At 48.8% G+C, this 21,317-nt stretch overlaps 1 protein-coding gene across 1 annotated transcript in view; it reads left to right on the top strand.

The window, feature by feature from the left end:
• The window catches only part of LIX1 (limb and CNS expressed 1), a 56,871-nt gene extending 35,807 nt beyond the window's left edge, over window positions 1-21,064 (top strand). The window contains exons 3-6 of the mRNA XM_002713928.6: window positions 2,331-2,471; window positions 6,330-6,425; window positions 17,233-17,310; window positions 19,460-21,064. Coding sequence (XP_002713974.1) covers window positions 2,331-2,471; window positions 6,330-6,425; window positions 17,233-17,310; window positions 19,460-19,747 — 603 coding nt within the window. The 3' untranslated portion in view covers window positions 19,748-21,064. The remainder of the gene's footprint in view (window positions 1-2,330; window positions 2,472-6,329; window positions 6,426-17,232; window positions 17,311-19,459) is intronic.
• The last annotated feature ends 253 nt before the right edge of the window (window positions 21,065-21,317 follow it).

Raw genomic sequence — 21,317 nt, 5'->3', positions numbered from 1 at the left:
GCGAGTAGCAGAGCCAGGTGTGCCTGGTGACCTCATTAGCCATACTTGGGCCCTGGCTTCTCCTCCTGGGACTGGTTTCCCAGTAGGAGACCTGGAGTTGAGGATTTAGTCCAGGTGCTCTCCAGAAGGTGTTGTGTACCCCAGGGACAGCCCAGTTTCCTACCTCCCTGTGTGGACTCAGGGTCCACACCAAGTCAGAACACGAAGTGTGGTGGTTGTTAAGAAAAGAGACAAGACGGCAGACAGTGGATAAATAACCCCTTGGGACTCCTGCATCCCTGTGGGAGTGCTAGTTCCAGTGTCAGTTGCTCTGCTCCTTTTTTTTTTTTTTTGACAGGCAGAGTGGACAGTGAGAGAGAGAGACAGAGAGAAAGGTCTTCCTTTTGAAGTTGGTTCACTCTCCAATGGCCACCGTGGCTGGCGCGCTGCAGCCAGCGCACCGCGCTGATCCAATGGCTGGAACCAGGTACTTCTGGTCTCCCATGGGGTGCAGGGCCCAACTACTTGGGCCATCCTCCACTGCACTCCCTGGCCACAGCAGAGAGCTGGCCTGGAAGAGGTGCAACCGGGACAGAATCCGGCGCCCTGACGGGGACTAGAACCTGGTGTGCCGGCGCCGCAAGGATTATCCTAGTGAGCCGTGGCGCCGGCCAGTTGCTCTGCTCCTGATCTAACTTCCCGCTAATTCACCTGGGAGGCAGAACTACTTGAGTTCCTGCCATCCATATGGGAGACCCATGTGGAGATGCTGGCTCCTGCCTTCAGCTTGTCCTAGTCTCAGCTGTTGTGGGTATTTGAGGAAGTAGAGAGATATTGTCTCTCTCTCTCTCTCTCTCTCTGTCTCTCTCCCCTCCCTGTCAGTCTGCCTTTCAAATAAATAAATAAGTCTCTTTTTTAAAGATTTATTTATTTATTTGAAAGGCAGAGTCACAGAGAGGCAGAGCCGGGTAGGGGGCTTCCATCCACTGCTTCACTCCCCAGATGGCTGCAATGGCCAGAGCTGAGCCCATTGAAGCCAGGAGCCAGGAGCTTCTTCCGGGTCTCCCATGTGGGTGCGGGGGCCCAAGGACTTGGACCATCTACTGCTTTCCTAGGCCATAGCAGAGAGCTGGATTGGAAGTGTAGCAGCTAGGCCTCAAACCGATGCCCCTATGGGATGCCGACACCACAGGTGGCAGCTTTACCTGCTATGCCACAATGCTGGCCCCAAAAATTAAGTTTAAAAGAAAGAAAGGAGAGAGATAAATAGGAAGGGAGGGAGGGAGGGAGGCAGGGAGGGAGGGAGGGAGGGAGGCAGTGAGGGGAGAGGAGAGAGAAAGGAAGAAAAGAGAAAGAGAAAAAAAGATTAAAAGGGAGGACAGAAAAGAATGGATGTATGGATCAGCCTCAGATGAGCCAACAGGAAGCCAGGCCAGGAGGATGGACAGCAATGTTACATTTGGGAGAGCCACACTTTCACAAGTTACTCGTCAGGGGCTGCCTAGAGTCCCTGATTCCAAAAAAGTCGATGGAACATATTTGACCCAAACCATATAGACTAAGAACAAGGTAGAAAAGGGAGTTCTTGAGGCGATCGGGGAACTGTTACCTGAAGGAAGATGGGGTACAAAGGCTGGAAAAGCAGCAACCACAGACATTGACAGCAGTGCCCTTGAACTAAGCCAGAAGTAGAAATGTGTAAGCCGAGGTGTCCGTGAAGGAGCTGCCATGTTTGAGCCAGATATTCTCAGTAATTCAGCCGTATTGGTGAGTTGCTCCTAACCTCAGCCCTGCTGTGATGTCCACTGCACAGAGAGGACACTGAGGAACAGAGAGACTGATTAATTTGCCCAAGGTCTTACAGCTCACAAATGCCAGGACTGGGACTTGAGCCCAAGCAGTCTGATTCCAGAACCCGTGAGCTTCATCATTGTCGCAAGTGTCTCCACTCTCACTTAGATTCTTTCCTCGCATTTTTTTGGTCTGAAACAGAGATTTGAGGACAATCCTAAGCACGAGGGTAAATTACCCAGCACACAGTAGGAGCCACACCTAATGCTATGGTTGCTTATTAGCATACGATGCAAAGTCTCTGGCACACAGTGGGAATTCCATGACTGTGAAACAACGACTTAGACAAATATGTAACTGAAGACCAACAGTGGCACTTGAGTGGGCTCTGGAGCTGACAAAGTCAGTGATCTTTAGGGGAGTTGAGCGACAGGCAGGAAATAATAGGTACTGACAGCAAATGTATGAACGAGATATTCGGTGCCAAGGCTGTTGATGTCAGGACGAGATGGCGAGATCCTGGCTCCTCTACTAACTCCTGTTCTCTTTCCCATCTCAAGTGTTGCTTAAGTAGAGCTGAGGCCAGACGAGACGCAGCCAAAGTGGCCCTAATCAACTCCCTCTTCAACGAGCTGCCCTCTCGCAGGATCACCAAGGAGTTCATTATGGAAAGTGTCCAGGAAGCCGTGGCTTCCACCAGCGTGAGTACTGAGACCACTAGGGGCATTTGGATCTTGGAGATGATGAAGTGAGCAAATGCTTTAAGAATTATATGGCATGGTGGGTAAGTCTCCCCATAACAGATTTCTGAGTGCCTGGTTCAAGTCCTGACTGCTCTGCTTCCAACCCAGCTTCCTATTAACGCCCACCCGAGAAGGCAGCAGATGATGTCTCAAGTTCTTGGATTCCTGCCACCAACAAGGGAGACCCAGATGGAGTTTTGGACTCCCGGTTTTGGTCCTGCCCCACCCTGGCTGTTCTGAGCATTTGGGGAATGAACCGACAAATTGAAGCTCTCTCTCCATCTGTCATTCTGTCCCTCTGTCTCTGTCACTCTGCCTTTTGAATAAAATTTTAAAATTTTTAAATATTAAAGAACTACAAAAGTTTAACTTTTATTCATTAAATCCTTAATTTTCAGCAAACAGAATGCTTGCCTTGAAAATCACAAAATATGGGCCAGTGTTGTGGTGTAGCAGGTGAAGCCACCACCTACAGTACCAGCATCCCGTATGCGCAATGGTTCCTGTCCTGGCTGCTCCACTTCTGATCCAGCTCCCTGTCTCTCCTATTTATAACTCTGATTTTCTTAAAAACTCTAATTTTAAGTAAATTTTTTTTAAAAAAGTAATGATATGGGAACTGGTTCCACATGCCACATCTCAGAACTGTGCTTAAATTTCCTTGGATCATAATTCACCAATCTTTACATCAAAGTAGATCATTTGATCCACCTTGATGGGTTTATGTAATTATGTGCTTTTCGAGGTGCATGGATTCCTTTAGGGCCTGAAAACTCATGCAGCTGGGTACTACGTTAGTGACAAATCAGCCCCACTGTCCCCCCAGTTCAACTAATCCTAAAATCCCGAGGTGCCCACTGGAGTGCTGGCACTGCTGCCCGGGTGGGGACCTGTAATCTGTGTTATAAGGAAACACCGACTGTTCTAGACGCGAACAACCATATGGCCAATCTGTACTAGCTAAGAGAATGATCAAAGTTGCTATCATAATTAGGGGCCAGCGCGCTGTGGCTTAGGGGGTACATCTGAGCCTGCAGTGCCAGCATCCCATATGGGTGCTGGTTAGAGTCCTGGCTGATCCACTTCTGATCCAGCTCTCTGATGTCACCTGGGAAAGCAGTGGAAGATGGCCCAAGTCCTTGGGCCCCTGCATCTGCACGGGAGATCCAGAAGATGCTCTTGGCTCCTGGCTTCGGATTGGCACAGCTTCAGCTGTTGCAGCCATCTGGGGAGTGAACCAGTGGATGGAAGACCTCTCTCTCTCTCTCTCTCTCTCTCTACCTCTCTACCTCTGCTTCTTTGTAACTCTGCCTTTCAAATAAATAAATAAATCTTTAAAAAATTAAAAATACCATAATTAATATCATTCTTTTTAAAAATTAATATTTATTTATTTGAAAGGCAAAGTGACAAAGAGAGAAAGAAGGGAGAGAGGGAAAGAAAGAGAGAGAGATCTTCCTTTATCTAGTTCACTCCCCAGATGTCTGCCGTAGCTGGGGCTGGGGCAGGCTGAACCAGGAGTCAGGAACTCCGTTGGAGTCTCCCATAGGAGTGTCAGGGGTCCAAGGACTTGGGCCATCTTCCACTGCTGTCCCAGATCCATTAGCAGGGAGCTGGATCAGAAGTGGGGCAGTCAGGACTCAAACTGGTGTTCCAGTATGGGATGCCAGTGTCACAGAGAGCCCCTTAATCTGCCGCCCCACAATGCCAGCCTTGTGCATTCCTTTCAAAGGGCTTAGACAGTTTCTGCAAGGGACATAACATAATGCAAAGTGCTTTAAGAACAAAGAACACTGTCTTAGAAATTTAAGTGAGATGTTTTGACTGCAAACCGGGACTAGATTCTTTGTCCCATGAATACTTTGCAACTGCAATCCCATTCCCTCTGAGTACAAGTCATGGCGGAAACCTAGGTCCCGGTCTGCGGCAGTGCGTCCCTTTGTGCACTCAGTGTGAGAACTGGGCTTTACCAAAAGGCTTGGCCGCCTCTGGCTTGCTGGTGATGCGGACATCGCTTCTCTAAGAAACCTTTTCTGTTCCCTGAACCTGGCCAGAGTCGTTCTGTCATTCTGCTGATAAGGAGGAGACAGTCTCAGACCCAGTGGCCCTTTTCCCTCGTAAATGCTTGTATCATTCAGAGGAGAGCTGGGGAAGCAGCAGGCGAGGCAGAGTGATTGACTGGGCAGGGAGAGAGCCGGGAGCCCTGCTCTGGATCTGCTCTGAGGATGAAAGGAAGCCTTTATTTTCCGGCCCTGTAAATTTCAAGTGCCTTTGAGGAAGAGAAGTTAGGAAAATGACGCCTGATTTATGTAAGTGTGGAATTTACTCAGGAGCGGGGAGGGGCCCTCCGTGTAAATGTAATTTATCATTTTTCATGGAAATTTCTAAGGAAAGAGAATAAATATGGCCCACAGGCTTCTGGATGGCATTCCTCTGAGATATTTAAAAAGCCAACATAAATATTTCAGCAGCAGTGCGTTAATGTGATTGCATTCAAAAGCTATAAATTTGCTGCTATCTGATGCAGGCAGTTGCTTGTTCAGTCTCACACAGTCACCTTTGCCCACCTTCCCAGGAAGCCCAGGCCGTGGGATCTCGAAGGGTAGGCACGAACGCCATTCCAGGGCCTCAGCGGCCCAGCCTCACTCCGCACAACCACGTTGAGGGGCAAGCTCATTTCTCCCCATCACCCACCCACCTTGTTTCCTAAAGAGTAAGTGGTCTGGGAATGAAAAAATAAAAACCAAGATCCGTGACTCCAGCCTGAACACCCATGTGTTATGAAAAGCTCCCATTAAGAATCCTGGCAATAAAATATGAATGGTTCGCACAACTGGCGAATTCTTTCTGTGTGAGTTTCACAATCTCGCTTGGTGATTATTGGAACTGGAGCAAGGTCAGTATCCCGAGATGTCAACGGACAACAAAGAAGGTGGCCTTGCGGGCAATCACACGGGCCTCACAGTCATCACCAACAAAAAGTGTCTGTGCACTGCTACAAGGACTTCTACTTCAGGGTAATTATTTTATCAGCAAGCATATAATAAGCTAATAGTCTTGTTTTTTCAAGATTTTACTTATTTGAAAGGCAGAGTTACAGAGAAAGAGGCCAAGACAGAGAGAGGGAGAGACAGAGATCTTCCATCTGCTGGTTGACTCCCCAAATGACCACAAAGGCCAGGGCTGGGTCAGACCAAAGCCAAGAGCCTGGAACTCCATCAGGATCTCCCAAGTGGGTGTCAGGGGTCCAAGCAATTGAGCCATCTTCTGCTGCTTTCCCAAGTGCATTAGCAGGGACCTGGATAGGAAGAGGAGTAGCCAGGACTTGAACCGCCGCTCAAATGGAGTGCTGCTCATAAGAGTGTCACAGGTGGCAACTTAACCTACTGTGTCATGTGCCAGCTTCTCAGCTAGTGCTCCAATCAAAAGACTGAAATTGATTGCAGAGCCCTCTTTACTCTGGTGAGATTTGGGAGTCTATCTGCTTGGTGTGCAGCGGTCGCTGATGTAGGTCTGGGGAGCCTCCCACAGGCGGTCTAAGTCCCGTAAAATCATCAGGTCTGGCCCTGCCAAGGCAACCACAGGCAGGACTCGACATTTGATAAATCTATACCTAGCTAATTTTTAAGTTAGTAATTTTGTAAGGCCTGCAAATGATGTTATAAATATCCAAACAGCCCTTGGCAGAAAAAAAGGTGCTCCACCCCCGGCTGGGCCCACAATAGGCTTACTGTGTGGCCTTGGGATTAATTTGTGCCTGCAGGGAGAAAGGGAGGAAAAAGCAATGATGTTTTCTTTTCTGCTTTCCGCCCCCAGGGCACTTTAGATGACGCGGACGATCCTGGCACGAGTATCGGAGCCTATCACTACATGCTGGAGTCAAACATGGGGAAGACCATGCTGGAGTTTCAGGTACTGCCGGACTTCCGGCCACACCAGTACTGGATGACCCAACCTAGGGACCTGGGGGGACTACAGCTCTCCTCACCACTATCTCCTGTAACAGTAATTAGGGTTCAAAACACTAACCTGCCTGGAACACAGCACGGTAGTCCATCCTTCACCACAACTCGGTAGGCAAGCACTAACAAGCAAACGAGGCACAATCTTTGCTTTCGTGAAGGGAAGCAAGACTTACGTCTAACGAACAGGGGAGGAGCACCGCAGGCCAAACAGTTTAGCCTTCAGATTCCTAATTCACAGAAATCATAGATGAAGGTGCTTACGTAAGTGCACATTGAACAATAACCCCTCAGTTCAGGTGTCTCTATTCAACAAGACCTGCCACCCCTTCATCAACCAAATAAGACAGTTGAGCGGCGAATCGTCCTCTTTCCTCCACGGCTGACAAGCAGCGTTAGAGCCACGAAGCTTCTGGCATCTCCTGACTTAACAGTGGTTCAACGGACAGTTTTGAGTCCACAATGATGCAGAAGTGTAGCTACGCAGTTGTTCTGTTGTCACTTCCAGTACCATGTTCAGTAAATTGCATGAGATATTCAACTCGTTGTTATAAAACAGACTCTGTATTAGACCATTTTGCCTGCTCATAGCTAATGCAAGTTTCTCGCCCAAGTGTAAGGTAAACCAGGCTAACCTGTGATGTTCAGTAGGTTAGGGATAGTAAACAGTGTTTACAACAAACTCATACGAGGCTGGTAGGAATCAATGCATAAAATAACAAAGAGTCTTTACACCCCAAATTCTATTTTGTTACATCAGATTGCAAGAAGTAATCATAGACTAGGCCGGCGCCGCGGCTCACTAGGTTAATCCTCCGCCTAGCGGCGCCCGCACACCAGGTTCTAGTCCCGGTCGGGGCACCAGATTCTGTCCCGGTTGCCCCTCTTCCTGGCCAGCTCTCTGCTATGACCCAGGAGTGCAGTGGAGGATGGCCCAAGTACTTGGGTCCTGCACCCCATGGGAGACCAGGATAAGTACCTGGCTCCTGCCATCGGATCAGCGCGGTGCACCGGCCGCAGCGCGCTGGCCACAGCGGCCATTGGAGGGTGAACCAACGGCAAAGGAAGACCTTTCTCTCTGTCTCTCTCTCTCTCACTGTCCACACTGCCTGTCAAAAAAAAAAAAAAAATCGTAGACTATATGGTTTGATTCCAAGAAGCAATTTCATGAACAAAAATGTTCCTTGCAGCGTGACTTCTGGTAGTGTTGCAGCTGAGGCCTCAGGCCACCAACTTGCAAACATTCCCTCTGTCCCTTCCTGACGCTTCCTGACCAGTCAGCCAGCCATTTCTCAGGTGGCCACGACCTTCCCATCCATCATTTTAAATCAGGGTGTCTCTTCAGTACCCCACCCCTCATCCAAGCACCCTGGGATGGAATATGGGCAACCAAGCAGTGGCTTTAACTACTGTGCCAAGTGCCTACCCCTCAAATTTTTACACCCAAATAAACGTATCTTTAACTCCATTTTTCCATGAGTGACTTGAAATCCCCTCCTGTTGCTGAGGGATGATGTTACTTGAAATGCCAGAGGCCTCTGGCTGGCTTCCCTGACAGCTGTCTCTACCCTGAACTTGCTGTGTGGACAGCTTAGTTACCCTGCACAAAACAGCTCAGGGCTCTGCCCCAGAGTAAAAGGCTGGTGCTGAGAATGTCTCCCTCCCTTTTTTTCCCATAACTATCTAAACTCACACAGAGAAAAAAGTAGAAGAGGGGAGTGTGGCATGGGGGAAGAACATAAACTTTTAAAAACTCAAGAACGTGTGTGAAGCCCACTGTACCATCTGCCACCAGAGAGCTTGCCCATTCTGAGATTCTATTTTCTCACTTATAAAATTGGAATAACAGTGCCCATTTTGTAGAATTAAAAAATATGATTCTTTCATTTTTTAAAAAAAGGATTTATTTATTTATTTGAAGGGCAGAGTTACAGAGAGGGAGAGGCAGAGGCAGAGGGAGAGAGAAGTTCCATCCCGCAAAGGCCAGGGCTGAGCCAGGCCAAAGCCAGGAGCCAGTAGTTTCATCCGGGTCTCTCACGTGGGTGCAGGGGCCCAAGTACTTTGCCCATCTCCTGCTGCTTTCCCAGGCCATAGCAGAGAGCTGGATCGGAAGTGGAGCAGCTGGACCTCAAACTGGCGCCCAGATGTCTGCTTAACCCGCTAAGCCACAGCACGGCCCCGTAACATGACAATTATAAAGCGTCATGCTTGCTGGAAAGAGGAAAGTTATTTCATTCCTCCCTCCCCATCCCATCTAAAGAATATCGTACTTTTCTCCTCATAAAATTAACATTGCCTACCCCCCTACACAGTAGCTTATATGCCATTCAGTAGCTATCTTCAGAAAAATCAAGAATGGTTTTGAATGGGGCTGGGTTAGTTAGTCTGCCAAAGGTGTGCAAGGCAAGATAAAAAAAAAAATTCCCAGTATTCCTTCCAAGTGCTATGCAAGGCTCTACTCACCTCGCTTTAGTAATACTTCACTGGCCTTGCTGTGCACTGTGTTTCCTTTGTGGTCTGTGAGGGGAGACATTTAATACGTGAAGCAATCATTTGAATCCTGCTGTAGTGTTGCTTCCCACATTGTCATACTGGAGCCTGAGTCCCGGACAGGGACAACGTGAGGGCAGGGAGTTCCAGCCACCTCCTCTGAACAGGGATACTGGCTACCCAGGAGGGTCCACTAAAAACATCCCTCTTCCTTCTGCTGGGGGGCTGGGTCGCCTGTTGGGACCCAGGCACACCGCTCAGTGGCCTGGGTTCCAGGCGTCGGCCTGTGCATGCACACTGTGAGAACTGACCACAGGCCAGGCTGCGCCTGCAGCCGACACAGTGGTGCAGTACCCCGGGTTGGGTGATAGATGTGTGTGTGCCTCTGGCTATGCACGGCCACACCGTATAAAAGCAAGGCTGGTGTCTCCCGACTGCCCTGGGGAGGAAACGTGATCAGCCTCTGCTTACCTTCACTTCGTGGGAGGGATGCCGGGTGCCTGCGTCTCAGGGGAGGGCTGTGAGCAGCCCTCGTCCCTGGGTCTCGTCAAGGTCAGGTTCTAGGCCGACTTTGACTGAAGCTGGTTAATATATTTATTCTGAAGCCTAATGCAATCCAAGGCAGGGTTGTTTATTTACATCTTTGCTAAATTCTCCAGGTCGCCTTTTAAAACCTCATCCCATAAACAAATTTCCTCTTAAATCCATTCTCTTGGGTGGGGAGATGGTGCCCACCTGTTTTTCAAGTTCTCCATTTACAGTGTTTGTTTTTCTTATATCTGATGAATCACAGAACCAAGCCAGTCTCCCAGACAGAGTCCCAGAGCACAGCGGGAGCATTTTCTTCCCACAAAGTAGCCGGGAAGTCAAACACTGCTTCTAGCAGGAGGCAACCCCAGCAGGCCGTGAGGACAGGGCCCAGTTGTTGTCCCTTTAAATGGAATGAATGGCAGAAGGAACCAGGAGAGCTGTAGGCAGAGAGTTGCAACTGTAGTCTTCCTCGAAGAGGAAAGAAAATGCACAGCTCGATTCTCCTTCGAATCTGTTTTTCTTCCTCCTCCTCTTTTTTTTTTTTTTTTTTTAAGATTTATTATTTTTGAAAGGCAGAGCAATAGCAAGGGAGGAGGCGAGGGAGAGATTTGCCATCCACTCCCCAAATGGTCACAACAGCTTGGGCCGGGCCAGGTCTAAGGAAGCCAGGAGTCAGGAGCTCCATTCAAGTCTCCCTGGGGGTGTCAGGGACCCGAGGACTTGGGCCATTTTTCACTGCCTCCCCAGGAGCATTAGCAGGGAGCTGGATCTGAACTGAGTAGGCGAGACTTCAACTGCAGTGTTCAATGGGATGCCGGCATACTAGGCAGTGGGTTAAACCACAATGCTGGACCCAGGTTCAATTTTAAACTGTTTTTGCTGGGGCTGGCATTGTGGTGTAGTGGGGTTGAACCACTGCCTGCAACGCCAGCAACCCATATAGGTGCAGGTTCGTGTCCCAGCTGTTCCACTTCCCATCCAGCTCCCTGCTGATGGCCTGGGAAAAGCAGCGGAAGATGGCCCAGGTGCTGGGGCCACTGCCACCGAACTGGGAGACCTGGAGGAAGATCCTGGCTCCTGTCATCAGCCTGGCCCAGCTCTGGTTGTTGTGGCTGTCTGGGGAGTGAATCAGTGGTTGGAAATTCTATCTCTCCCTCTTTTCTACAACTTTAAAATAAACAAATAAATCTAAAATGAATGAATAAGTAAAATGCTTTTGCTGATCAAGTTCAGCTACATTAATTTGCAGAGCTGAGTGCATTGTGAAAATGCAAAGACGCTTCTTCAAAAAGTATTAAGAATTTCAAGACAGCAGGGCATTAAGTCAAGTTCTGAGCCCTGGGTGACTGCCCGAGCCTCATACCCTTAAAGGCAGGCTTGTCCCTGAGGTGAACCCAGGAGAAGGGCCCACACTAGGCTTAGGCCAGTGAGACATTTGTCACAGGCATAAAATTGAATAACCTCAGCAATCAAGATAAATAATATTATATGCAACCTTTTATTTTATTTTATCTTATTCTTATTTGAGAGGCAGAGAAAGAGGGAGAAGGGAAGAAAGAGAGAGAGAACACTCCCGTCTGTTGGTTCACTCTCCAGATGCCCACCATGGTGGGGATGGGCCAGCCTGAAGCTGGGAGCCTGGAACTCAATCCAAGTTTCCTGTGTGGGTGGCAGAGACCCAAGTACTTGGGCCATCACCTGCTGCCTCCCAGGGCCTGCATCTGCAGGAAAGTGGAACTAGACGGCAGAAATAGAAACTGAACCCAGGCACTCTGATGTGGAATGCAAGCATCTGAACTGCTAGGACAAGCAGTCATCTCAATATAATATTTTAAATACTCAAAATTAATGCAAACCATGAAATCAAAGTCTCTGAACACGCGTGACTTCACTCACGCATCCTAAATCCTGCGTCTGCCACCTCACTCAGGAAGCCAGCCTCCCCAGGGTTTCTCTGCTAGAGAATGAGAGGGAGGAAAATGCAGCGTGGTGACCCCAGGACGCTGTTCCTCACAGGGGTCCACAAAGCCTCTCCCTGCCAGTAGCAACAGTGCAGGGATTTCCCAGGCTGCGCCCACAGCTCAGACAGCCGTCCCTTACAAACTAGTTGGAGGAGCTGCTCTATAGAACCCCCAAACCCCGTCTGCTTCCGCTATGCACAGAAAGCCAATCTCTGACATCAGGGTGGTGGAAGAAAGTGGGGGTTTATTGCAAAGTGCAGAGCAAGGAGCCAGGCAGCTAGTGCTGAATTCCAGGGCTCCCTGAGGACTTAGGGGCACAGTTCCTATAGATTGAAATTGGGCTGAGAGGTGCGTCATCAGCTCATGCCCAAGTTCCTGGTTGGTCAGTGGTGCCTGTGACCTTCCTCTGATTGGGTCAGTGATGCTGCGCTCCCTAGGGAATTTATGGTGACCGTGTGGGCTCCAGTTGGTCCAGGGGTTGTGCAGGTGGCAGTGACATTCTGCCCAGACCTGGAATTCCCCTACACAAACCACCTAGGACAACGCTGGCCGTCAGTGTGCTTTTCAGCTGGGGAAGGAAATGACTCCTGGAGTCCAGTGATTAGAACCTTGTTAGGCCAGCCGTACGACTCTCTCAATTCAGTGAGTTCCTTTTGATAAAGGACAGGCAAGGGCACCCTGGGCTAGGGAGACAGGCAAGAGGCTGGGTGCTGCCCTTACATTGCAGCAGTAACAGCAGGAGGATTTGAAGATAATGATTCCGTCTTAGGAAGGGAGATAAAGAAGTGGCACAGGAAGTGTGTGGAAATACCGGGCTATACTTTGTAAAATGAGGGTGCAGCTACTGTGCTACCGAGGACGGAAACTGGCTAGGTCGTAATGCCAGACTGTGGGAAGGAGCCCCTGCTCCCCAGGGGACTTTCGGAGCAGGAGAAGCAGCAGTGAGTTGTGTTAGTGCAAAACCGCTTGCTAATGGGACAGAAGCTTAGACCAACCAGGGATGAGCCCCTCCTGGAGGCAACAACAGTTCAAGTGTATCTGGGGACATTTTTCCAAAGAGGGAGGTGATCAAGGGGCATGAGAATGGCTTCTGGTTCTGTTCGCAGTGGAACCCAGGATTCTCAGAGGGAATGAGGATTAATTGCCGGGTGGAATGACAGCAGTTTTTCGGGGGAGGGAGACTTAGCGTGTGAGTAAGAATGAGAGCCAGCAAGATGATGGAGGAAGAAGAGTTCATGTTTCAGGCAACCACTTTCTTTTTTTTTTTTTTTTCTTTTTTTTTTTTTTTTTACAGGCAGAGTGGACAGTGAGAGAGAGAGACAGAGAGAAAGGTCTTCCTTTGCCGTTGGTTCACCCTCCAATGGCTGCCACGGCTGGCGCACTGCGGCTGGCGCACTGCGCTGATCCGATGGCAGGAGCCAGGTACTTCTCCTGGTCTCCCATGGGGTGCAGGGCCCAAGCACTTGGGCCATCCTCCACTGCACTCCCAGGCCACAGCAGAGAGCTGGCCTGGAAGAGGGGCAACCGGGACAGAATCTGGCGCCCCAACCGGGACTAGCTGAATCAGAAGTGGAGCAGCTGGGAAACCAACTGGCTCCCATATGCAATGTCAGGGTCCCAGGCAGTGGCTTTACCTATTATGCTACAACACTGGCCCCTTTGTGTGTTGTGTGTGTGTGTGTGTGTTTTTTTTTTTTTTACAATAGAGTACAAAATTCAAGTAGATTCTTTAAAAAACATAACATAAACCCAAAAGAAATTTCTTATTTGCAAATATTGGCCATCCTGTTACATCACAGGTCCTGTTCTTTGTTGGAACATAAAGTATTTGGCATTTAGTGAGAGGTTTGGGGTAACAGAGGGAAAAGCAGAACAAATTTACCCCGCCGAGCCGCTGGGGCTGCTTTGATGGAAAGACTGGTTGCACAGCTGTGAAAGCCAGATTAGCCAAGGTTTGATTTCTGGAACAAAGCCATCTTTTCCAAATTAGCATGGTGATGTCACGGAGTGAAAATCTGGACAGGAGCAAGGAGGAGAGAAGACATGAGCAAGGTGGACTCCCTGGGCACATTTCACATTTTTAAATCAAATAGTCAACATGGTAAGAGTGCACCGTTGTACACGTGCCCTTTATTTTAACAACACTTCATAGCATTTAGAATTCCTGGAGTACATTCTCAACCAACTTTCCTTCCTTCCTTCCTTCCTTCTCTTTCTCCCCCTCTCTCTTTTCCTCCTTCTCTCCCCACCACCCCCAAGGGGACAGTGGGGTCTCCATTTGGGGCAGAAGGAGCAAATCAGCTGATATTTGTGTCTATTTTAATCAACAAAAACAAATAGTTTTGCTTTTCCTGGGAGCTCTGTGGGCTCTCAGAGGTTCACTGTGTGGAGGAACAGAAACAAAATCCCAAACAGATCTCAGACGGAAAAGAAGAAAAACACTTCATCCTAATGCCAACTTTAGACATGAGAATAATAGTATTTGCTCTTCTCACTGTCGCTCCCCCTCTTCGCGGAGGAACGACACTGAACCCTGCCTAGGCTTCATATCCGAGTCACGGCACCATTATGTCGCTCCCCCTCTTTGTGGAGGAACGACACAGGACCCTGCGCTGTTCTTTCGTCTGCTCGGCCCTCCCCGGGTTTGCTGCTGGTTCTTCCCGGGTTGGCTACTATCCCTTCCACCTCCGTGGAAGGGCGGTTCCCCCTAGCCACATTCCCCACTTCCGCAGGGGAGCGGCACACCGCCGGCCGGCTTTCTCGGGGGCTGCACGGGTTCCCTTAGATGTTCCCCATAGATGTTCCTGGTGCATGCCGTCTCTCTCCTCCTTTATAGTCCTCCTCTGCCAATCCCAACTCGGCTGCCCACACACCGAGTACGCTGCTCTCCAATCAGGAGCAAGTCCTACAGTTAATTGGTTGAACTGGAGGCAGCTGTGCGGAAGCTGTTTACTTCTCTCCCAGCCCCATATTGTGGGAGAGCAGATGCATAGAATAAGTCTTAATTCCAGTAACTCAGTCCAGTCCAGATTGCTCCCCACAGATCCCCCTTTCTTTTTATTTTTTGGCGTTGATACGCGCCTGTCTTCGGTGTCCCGCGGCACACACTCTGCTCTACTTGCTAGAGTTGCCACAGGCTCTTACAAGTCCTATCAGGCAAACCGAATCCGGGTCCTCTCTTCACCATGTTGTGAGGAGGTTTTTAGGCGCTGATGCGTGCCTGTGTTCGGTGCCCTGCAGCGCATGCTCTGGTCGAGCCTGCAGGGGCTTACAAAACCTATCAGGCAAACCGAATCCAAGCCTTCTCATTGCCTTTTTGTGGGGGAAGCCTTACTGATGTTAATTCGTGCCTGTCTTCGGTGACCTGCAGCGCATAAGCTGCTAGCCGCCGCAGGTGCTCATCGTACTCATCGCCTCACTTAATCAGGCAGACCGAATCCAAGCTCTCACATTGCAGTGTTGTAGGGAGGCCTTTCTATTTCTCTATTTCTCTATCTCCGGGCATTCCTATTTCTCCCATTTTACTTCTGTCTGCCAACATTCCCATTTCTCTCATTTTACTTCTAAACTTTTGTTTCTCTTATCCCTGCGGCTTTCCGGTGCCCGCCCCGAGGCTGCTTCTCGGCAGCTTCCCGGTTGAGCCGCTTCAGCCCGCGCCTCTTTCATCTGCGCAGCTTCCCGGCTTTGCGCGGCTTGGCTTCGCGCGCTCCGCGGTCTCCACGCCTTCGCGTCTGCACCACGGCCTACGCCAGCCCCGTTCCCTATCTATTCACGCCCCGTGCTCTCTCTGCACGCGGCGGCTTCCGCGAGTAACACAGCGTAGCTTACGTGTCCGCCACTAGCATTCAATCTAAGTTCCCCGGGCTAGCCTGGCGAATTCAACCCAGCGTACGTCTCCGCCCCACGGTTTGGCTTCCCGTCCTTTGCTCCCCGGGCTAATCAGACGGATCCCAACCAGGCTCACGTTTCAGCTTCTGGTTTCAACTTTTCGCCCCCTATTCCCGGGCTAACTTGAGAATCCCAAAGTGGCTTTCGTGTCCGCCTTGGCCTGCCCCCCGCGGCTTCAATTTCCCTAACATTTTTCTCTACCCGGTATGTTTCCCCAAGCTTTCCTCCAACAATACTCCTCCCTCATTTCTCCTGGCCTCTCCCCACAGTCCGCGTCCGAGTCTGTTTGTTCTAGCTTTCACTTTCGCTTTCGACCTTAGAGATTTCTCCCAGCTTCCCCCCGTAGTCTGTATCCGAGTCTATGAAAGCTTTCACTTTCGCTTTCAATCCTAACTTCTTTCCCACAGTCCATATCCGAGTCTATGCCTAGGCTTTCAATAGCTTCTTCCGGCACCTTTCTCGTCCGGCTTTCCCCTAGGCTCTTCGCTAGTCTCTCTCTCCGGTATTTTCCCTAGGCTCTTTGCTAGTTTCTCTCTCCGATATTTTCCCATTTCTTCCCGTTTCTTCCCTCCTAAGTTTTTTATCCGTCCTAGGTTTCCTATCCAAGCTAGGTTTCCTATTCCGAGTCAGGTTTCCTATCCGAGTCAGGTTTCCTATCCGAGTCACGGCACCATTATGTCGCTCCCCCTCTTCGCGGAGGAACGACACTGAACCCTGCCTAGGCTTCATATCCGAGTCACGGCACCATTATGTCGCTCCCCCTCTTTGTGGAGGAACGACACAGGACCCTGCGCTGTTCTTTCGTCTGCTCGGCCCTCCCCGGGTTTGCTGCTGGTTCTTCCCGGGTTGGCTACTATCCCTTCCACCTCCGTGGAAGGGCGGTTCCCCCTAGCCACATTCCCCACTTCCGCAGGGGAGCGGCACACCGCCGGCCGGCTTTCTCGGGGGCTGCACGGGTTCCCTTAGATGTTCCCCATAGATGTTCCTGGTGCATGCCGTCTCTCTCCTCCTTTATAGTCCTCCTCTGCCAATCCCAACTCGGCTGCCCACACACCGAGTACGCTGCTCTCCAATCAGGAGCAAGTCCTACAGTTAATTGGTTGAACTGGAGGCAGCTGTGCGGAAGCTGTTTACTTCTCTCCCAGCCCCATATTGTGGGAGAGCAGATGCATAGAATAAGTCTTAATTCCAGTAACTCAGTCCAGTCCAGATTGCTCCCCACACTCACCATCTTAGAGCATTAAGTTTTACTAAATACTTTTAAGATGCCTGCAATCTAAGCATATGCATCTTCTAATTTTCACAATGAAAACTTTTTCCTGAGTAAGCAGAGGTAAAAACAGTGAATAAAAGTCAGCTTTTAGGGAACAGGCATTGAGCCTACTGGTTAGGACACCCACATCCTACTTGGAGTGTCTGGGTTTGATTCCTGGGTCCAGCTTCCTACTAATGCAGACCCTGGGCCTAGCAGCAATAGCTCAAGTAATTGGATAGGCTGCCATCTACATGGGAGATCTGGATTGTGTTCCTAGTTCCTGGCTTGGCCTGGTCCAGTCCCAGTTGTTGCAGGCATTTAGGAGTAGACAACAGACAGGACCTCTGTCTGTCTCTGCCTCTCAGAGAAATAAATTTTAAACAAAGAAAGAATGATGTTAAGCCATTATTTGCTTACTTCATTATACCAGTATGAAAACAGGAGGAGGGGGGAAAGGTGGAAAGTTCCAGACACCTGGGGCTTCTGGTTTGTGAAAAGCCCCAAGGAGTTCCAGCAGCGTCGTGATTTTGACTCAGCTGGCGTGTTTGGGGTCAGAGTTTTGCCCTGCTCAGCTCTTGCTCGTGCGAATGTCGGCTTCAGGACCACTGAGAGGCGATGTTTGGGTTTTGCAGGAGCTGATGACCATTTTCCAGCTGCTGCACTGGAACGGAAGCCTGAAGGCCCTTCGTGAAACGAAGTGCTCCCGACAGGTGAGCTCTGCCGGCCAGGACTGTGGTGCCGTGTTCAGCAGGAGCAACCGTCCTGTGGAGGCAGGGACTGGCCACACAGACCCCCAGGAAGCTGGCTGGGCATGGGACTGATGGGGAGATTCACTCCTGAGGCAGGCAGGCAGGATGGGGATCAGCACAGCAGGATCAGGGTCCAAGTCAAATGCTGCACCTTCCTGACACCTACACGGGAGACCTGGATGGGGATCGTGGTTGCTGGCTGTTGCAGTCATCTGGGGAGTGAACCAGCAGATGGAAGATCTCTCTCTCTCTCTCTCTCCCCGTCTCTCCCTTTCCAAAAATAAAATAAACAAATAAATAATTCTTTTTTAAAAATCCTCTATCTGCTTCATGCACCTGCCCTGCCTTCTTTGAGTCTCTGCCCTCTTAACACCTGCCAGGACAAAAAGAAATTTGAGAACACACTGTTTCCGGAACCTGCTCACTGAAGAAAGGCAGGTGGGTTGTACCGGGAGGGTGTTTCCCACTGCTACCCAAAGAGCCTGGTGGACAACAGAAATGACTGCAAAGGTGGGCAAGCATCCTTTCACCCCATTTTGTTGTTGTTTAGACCAACTTTTTGGTTTTCTTCCTTCTTTTTTGAGAGACAAGGGCTCACTCTCTTTTCCTGACTTCTGAGAAGCACTTTCACACCTCTCAATAATAGCAAGTGCTGTGTATTTAGTGGTTTGCACCTGTGGTCCTCCACAATCCATCCCTCCTTTACCTCCCATTAGATATTGAAAGAAGACGGCTTATTTCGGAAAATTTCCTATCAGCACTTTGTGTGAGGAACAAAGCGTCTATCAGTTAGCAAGACAAGGGTGGATGAAAGACTTTTTCACATGCAGCAGCTCCAGGAGTTTGTAGTTGTTCTTTGCTTAGAAAGTTTGGCTTTCAAAATGTCAGAGATGGAAAAGAAATGAGTAACTGACATTGGCATTGGCTGTTTTTTTACCCCTTTTCCTTTGATTTTATAAAAGCCCTTTGAAATATGCCCAGTTGGTTATAAACACTTTTCCATGATTGTTTTTAATTTGTTAAGGTCATAAATAAATGCCATATGTTATTGAAATAAAAATAAGCAATGCATCCATTCCAGACAATCCAATGATGGGACATAGATACAATGTTATAATGTGTTGGCAAAGTGTTCAGGCACGAACTGACAGGTAGACACTAACTTTTAATTTTTTCTGAAAGTAGAAGATAGTGTAGCATGAAGTTATCAGTACGATCCCAATAATGATAACGTCTACACTCCACAGTGCGTCTGTAGAGCTCTGTCTATAGTTGCCGTGAGCTCCTTGGACTGTCATCTTGCTTGTGCAGGTTGGGAGGTTGGCTGTCCTGGCTCGAAGCCTAGTTCAGAACCCCTGTTTTCTGTGGTGGATGAGACCAAATCCCATCCTGCCCAAATCCCTCTGCATCGCTGTTTCCTGCTCGTTCCGTGTGGCCAAAGGAGATGCTGGTGGATGGGCGCCATGAATCAGTGAGGTCCTCTCCATAGCAGTGTCAGAGCTTTGTCGTGGAGGCATTGCGGAGTCCCTCCTGATGGCACCTTCTCGCTCGGCCTGCAGTGAGCTGCTCTGTGCAACTAGCTTAGCCCTTCATTTCCTTTGAAGAAGCGTATCATAGGGTTTCTCTGTCTCCCTCTCTCTCTCTCTCTCGTTTCAAAGATTTATTTGTTTTAAAGGAAGAATGACACAGAAAGGAGGGGGCCGGATTCCATCTGCTTATTCACTTCCACAAAGGCTACAACAGCCAGGGCTGAACCAGGATGAAGCCAGGAGCCAGGAACTCCTTGTGGGTCTCCTATGTGAGTGGCAGGGACTCAGGTACTTGAGCCATCATCCACTGCCTCCCAGGCACACTCGCTGGGAGCTGAATCAGAATCAGAGCAACCTGGACTTGACCCAGGCACTCTGATATGGGATGTGGGCATCACAAGCAGCGGTTTAACCCACTGTGCCACAACACCTGCTCCTGTCGTAAGATTTCACTTGAGAGCATCAGCGAGGCCGGGTTGCTGGTAAGCCCCACCAGGTGCTGGGCAGGGGGCAGCGTGGGAGGCCGCATTCGCCGTGCATTTGTTGCTCTTAACCCACATGGTGGACTCTGTTTCTCCCAGGAAGTCATCTCCTACTATTCCCAGTATTCCCTGGATGAAAAGATGCGCAGCCACATGGCCCTGGACTGGATCATGAAGGAGCGGGAGTCACCAGGAGTTCTCTCCCAGGAGCTGCGAATAGCCCTGAGGCAGCTGGAGGAAGCCAGGAAAGCCGGACAAGAGCTGCGGTTTTACAAAGAAAAGAAAGAAATCCTGAGCTTAGCCCTGACTCAGACCTACAGTGATCCTGACACGTCCTCGCCCAGTGACGACCAGCTGAGCCTCACGGCCTTGTGTGGCTATCACTAACTGGGCCAGGTCCCAGGGGCCCACAAGGGGGCCAGAGGCCAGACCCTAACATTAGGCAGCTCGTTGGAGGGCCTCAGAGGCATCGGCCTAGATAGCTACTACCTGCAGATAGACAAATCCTCCCCACCCCTTCCCACAGAACAGGACAGTGGCTGGTCTCTTACCAGGCCCAACATCCCACTCAATGCATTTTCTTCCATCACACTCCCAATATCTCCACCTCAGGTTGGAAGGATGCAGACAGAAAAATGTGAAAAACAGTTTGCAAGCCTGGTTTCCATCTAACGCCTGGCGACATGTGCCTTGCTAGATTATATAGAGTGTTTCGAAGAATGGGCCAGGATAGCAACCCCCAAAAAGCAGCAGCCAGGACTAGGGTTAAGTAGCATGATAGGAACTTTTACAATTACTTGCTATTAAATAAACAATAGGGATTGTTTTTAAAATATATATATGAGAGCCAGAGCCTTCTTAAGCTTTGTAAATTAAGTGATAGCTTATGCTCTACTAAGAATAATCCAAAGCTACAGTGGGGATTTTATCTGAACATCCTACTATCAAAGTTCTTAAAGAGGTAACAATATGGAAATGTTAGATAAATTTAATGTGGCTTACAATGCCATTGTAATAATTTTAAGACCAACATTTTTCCATATGTGGGGATAAATATCCAGTTTTTATAGTCTTATAATCAATCATGTTTGTTTTCAATTAGCAAATTTAAAGGTTAATACATTTTGAGAAATCATTAGCATCTAACAAAAATGCTTGCATTTTACTCATTTCCCAGACATGAGAAGGAACCTTTAGTTGATTTTGTTGTTCGAGAATGTAAACATTGAAGAACTCCAGTGTATATCAATAAGTTTAATGCACTGGAATCTTCTTAAAGGAAGGGAAAGATACTGTCATCTCTACTTAACCATCTCTGTTAGTCAATCAACTGGTGGGGAACAATCAGATAATTCCTGCTCATTTAGATTTAAGAAAGACAGCAATGTCCAGTTTAAAAGCTCATGGGGATTTTCACAGGTATAACATGAGAAGGATTATTTGAATTTAGTCCAGAAACCCAAATTAAATAAAATTCAGGCTAATATTCCTGAGAGCTAAACCACTATAATTATGTATTCCTAAGAAAAATATCATCATCCCGAGTCACAGCATTGCACTGAATTTGCCAAGAGCTGTCTTAATTTTCACAAAATCCAAAATATACCATGTTGTTATGAAAAAACAGCTTAGAGAAAATTGTTCGCTAAACTTGGATGAGTCCATCAGAATATTCCAGACTTAATAAAGCCATTGTTCCTCTCACATTCAGAACTCAGTTTTTCATTTGTTCAAAAACCATAGTTCACTCATATTTTTGCTGTTGAATTCATATCACTGATTTGTAGAAAATAAAAAGAATCGAGACATTAGATATTGCCGAAATGCACCGCCTTTAGTAAGTATGAATCTGACTGCCCACATCTCAAGAAAAACAGTGGAGGTGGGGGAGACAATGCCAATGCCTTTCTAGCCAAAGAACAAAAGAAGCCAGACCAAGAATATTTTCATCATTGCT

This window comes from Oryctolagus cuniculus, chromosome 14 (genome assembly GCF_051225735.1).
Source record: "Oryctolagus cuniculus isolate XC-2025 breed Fujian yellow rabbit chromosome 14, ASM5122573v1, whole genome shotgun sequence".
NCBI lineage: Eukaryota > Metazoa > Chordata > Mammalia > Lagomorpha > Leporidae > Oryctolagus > Oryctolagus cuniculus.
Note: the sequence above shows the minus strand (reverse complement) of the source record. Positions and strands in the feature narration are given on the sequence as shown.